Source organism: Rhinopithecus bieti, unplaced genomic scaffold, assembly GCF_001698545.2.
Source record: "Rhinopithecus bieti isolate Rb0 unplaced genomic scaffold, ASM169854v2 scaffold_3040, whole genome shotgun sequence".
In the NCBI taxonomy this organism is placed as follows: domain Eukaryota; kingdom Metazoa; phylum Chordata; class Mammalia; order Primates; family Cercopithecidae; genus Rhinopithecus; species Rhinopithecus bieti.
This window is the reverse complement of record NW_016804657.1, coordinates 8,363,755-8,367,115: the sequence shown is the minus strand read 5'-3', so window position 1 is coordinate 8,367,115 and position 3,361 is coordinate 8,363,755. Positions and strand designations below refer to the sequence as shown.

Below are 3,361 nucleotides of genomic sequence, written 5' to 3'. Positions count from 1 at the left end.
GAACAATGAGATCACTTGGACTCGGGAAGGGGAACATCACACACTGGGGCCTATCATGGGGAGGGGGGAGGGGGGAGGGATTGCATTGGGGAGTTATACATGATATAAATGATGAATTGATGGGTGCTGACGAGTTGATGGGTGCAGCACACCAACATGGCACAAATATACATATGTAACAAACCTGCACGTTATGCACATGTACCCTAGAACTTAAAGTATAATAAAAAAATGAAAAAAAAAAGGTGAATTAAAATGAGGTACCTTAACTCTTAATTAATTATTGTTATCAAAGATGAAACTATAAAAGTGATCACACTCATTGATCCATTAATTCCATTTCTGAAAACTTATACTAAGGAAATAGCCCAAAGTATGGAAGTAGCTATAGGCCCTGACATTATTCAAATCAGAATACTCATACAAGGGACAATTGAACGCACAAGATAAATATATAGAGAATCCTAGAATATCAGTTTTGTTAGGAACTGACTTCAAAGGATAATAACTTGAACTGATCAGTAATTATTAACCATAGTAAAAAAAAATTGTATACTTAAAAATGCAGAATTACACAGAATTTCAGATAAACCAGTTGGACAAAAGCTGATAATTACTTCTGGCTAAGTCCTCAGACTCTCAGTCACTGTTGTTTGGGTAAAAAAACTGTGAAAGCACCGAACCTGGCATATTATTCACAGGGTCATTTGTAGCAACAAGTTAAAACTTAAATTCCTCACAGATAATTACGGTGCATTCAAATAGGATATTCTGTGACCCTTATAAATTATGGTTATAGAGGCAAGTACTGTAGAGAAGTGTTTAGAATATAATTTAATAGGAGAAACAGTGATACATTAATTTGTATCTACATTGACCTTCATTGGGTTGTTTATTTGTTTGTTTTAAGCACAAAACAAGGAAAATATCTCAAGGAAAGGGATTTCATGGTTTGGGAGAGAATTTGTCTTTCACATTTTTTCATCATGTATAGTGATACAGTGATATGGTTATATGTGAAAAAAACTTAAGAAGTTGAATTCAAAGCCAAAAAGGAGTATCCTAATTGTCCTGGGGTGGGGGATGGAGAATGGACAGAAAGAGGATGAAGCAGCAATCTGGTAAGAGGAGAAAAAAGAATAATAAAGAATAATAAAAATATGCACACAGCCAGGTGTGGTAGCTCATGCCTATAATCCCAAAACTTTGGGAGGCTGAGGCAGGCAGATCGCTTGAGTCCAGGAGTTCGAGACTAGCCTGGGCACATGGTGAAATCCTATCTGTACGAAAAATACAAAAATTAGCTAGGCATGATGGGCAATGCCTGTAGTGCCAGCTACTTGGGAGACTGAGGCAGGAGGATCATTTGAGCCCAGGATGCAGAGGTTGCAAGATCTCCAAAACCAAGATCATGCCGTTGCATTCCAGCCCAGGTGACAGAGAGCAACCCTGTCTCGAACAAACAAACAACACACACGCGCGCGTGCGGAGGGAATAACTAAACTGATGAAAATTATACCATTAGTATGTTTCTATCTGTAATCATTTATGTTCTTAATAATCAGTGTGACATTCATTTTCATGGTCAATAATTTGTTTAATACCAATAAAACCATAAATCCTTGCATCTGATTTTGGTGTGCACTTGCCTGGGGTTCTGGATATTCATGATATATCATTTCCTGTAAAATATTGACATAGATGATGATAATAATAATTGTTACTAAAGCAGGTAATGAATGGAAAGATACTGTGTTTTCTTAATGCCCTTCTGTCTGCTGGTAGCAGTTGGATCCTAGTCCATGTTAATCCAACCATGTTAATGTCAAGGACTCACCTGAAGAAGAATTGGAAAACAGTTTGTTTTATAGTAATCCCTCAGTTATTACCTCTTAGCTTTTTCTGTGTGAGTGTTTACAGCTAAACCACTGGGTCATACTGGCCCTGCCTATATTGTATCTCTGTTTTGTTTTTAGTGTTTCTTTTAAATTCATCATTTTTGTAATGGAATATTTCTATAACCGATCTGGGTCACATTAAATTTGAATCTTTCAGAGCTCTAGAAATGCTTCCCAACCTATTGTCATCTACTGATTCAACCTGCTCTCAATGTCCTCCTTCAGATTGGCACTAAAGATCTAAAAATACTAGCTCTCAACATGAATCATGTGAGGCACCACTCATTATATCTTTCTATAGTAATTCTTGGTTATGTGCAGGCCATGAGTCTCTTTCTGAGTACAGACTGCAAAGACTTTGATTGAATTTAAGCAGAAACTTCAAAAATGATTAAAAGTATAGAAATTCTACTTCTAATGATTTTGATATCATTATCCTAGAAAGGGAAAACCTGACCGTTGATCCAAGAACTTTTTCCAGTATATGAAGAATTGTTTTAGAGGATAGAGACTGATTGTTCTCCTCTATCACTTAGAACAAGACAGAAAGGAATTGTACTGTAGCACTTATGAGAATTATTAAACACTGGGATGATTCACTTTCCTGGAGATCTTTTTAAAGAGAATGGATACTTATCACTCTGACTTATCCATCTGTAATTACTAGGGCAGACAGTAGGTTAATCTTCTGTTTTGTTTTGTTTTTTTCTTGGCCTCTGTGAAATAGACTACTGTTCAAAATGATCTTCACCTTTATTCCCCCTTTTTTCTTTTAGGCTCTCTTATATTTCATTCATGTGATGGATCACATTGCTGTGAAGGAGTATGTATTAGTGTATTTTCACACACTGACCAGCGAATACAATCATCTGGACTCTGACTTCCTGAAGAAACTCTATGATGTTGTTGATGTCAAGTTAGTTATTTTTGCAAATTATGAATGGGAAATAGTTTCTTTCTTTTCTAATATCAAGCAGTGGCAAACATTGCTTTGTATTCTGTGAAAGGATATTTCATGTAAGAAAGACTTTTATCACACATAGATTAGATATTTCAATCATAGGAGACCCTCCCTAACTGAAACTTATTTTGCATTAAAGTAAATTCATATGTAAACTTTTACATTACCAATCTTTGTGTATAAAATAACAAAAATACTACCTTCTATTTATATGATGTATTATACTTATCAAAATACATTTATAAACATTATTTACTTTGATCCTTTAACCCAGGAGTTGGTTAGGAGAGATACTATCTGTGTTTGAAAAATGGAAGATATTGACATTCTGCAAGGTGAAATATGTGCCCAAAGTCTCACAACAGTAAATGCAGAATTTGGACTTGAACCGAGGTTACTGACTTGGAGCTAGAAAATTATTTTCATTAAAGCATGTTTCCCTTGAAATGATAATGGAAATTTTTTTTTTTTTTTTTTTTTTTTTTTTTTTTTTTTTTTTTTT

General features: G+C 34.9%; 1 protein-coding gene across 2 annotated transcripts in view; it reads left to right on the top strand.

Moving 5' to 3' along the window:
- The window catches only part of GDAP2 (ganglioside induced differentiation associated protein 2), a 63,793-nt gene that overhangs the window by 45,542 nt on the left and 14,890 nt on the right, over nt 1-3,361 (top strand). For both annotated transcript variants that reach the window (XM_017869830.1, XM_017869832.1), the window contains exon 11: nt 2,675-2,814. In XM_017869830.1, coding sequence (XP_017725319.1) covers nt 2,675-2,814 — 140 coding nt within the window. The remainder of the gene's footprint in view (nt 1-2,674; nt 2,815-3,361) is intronic.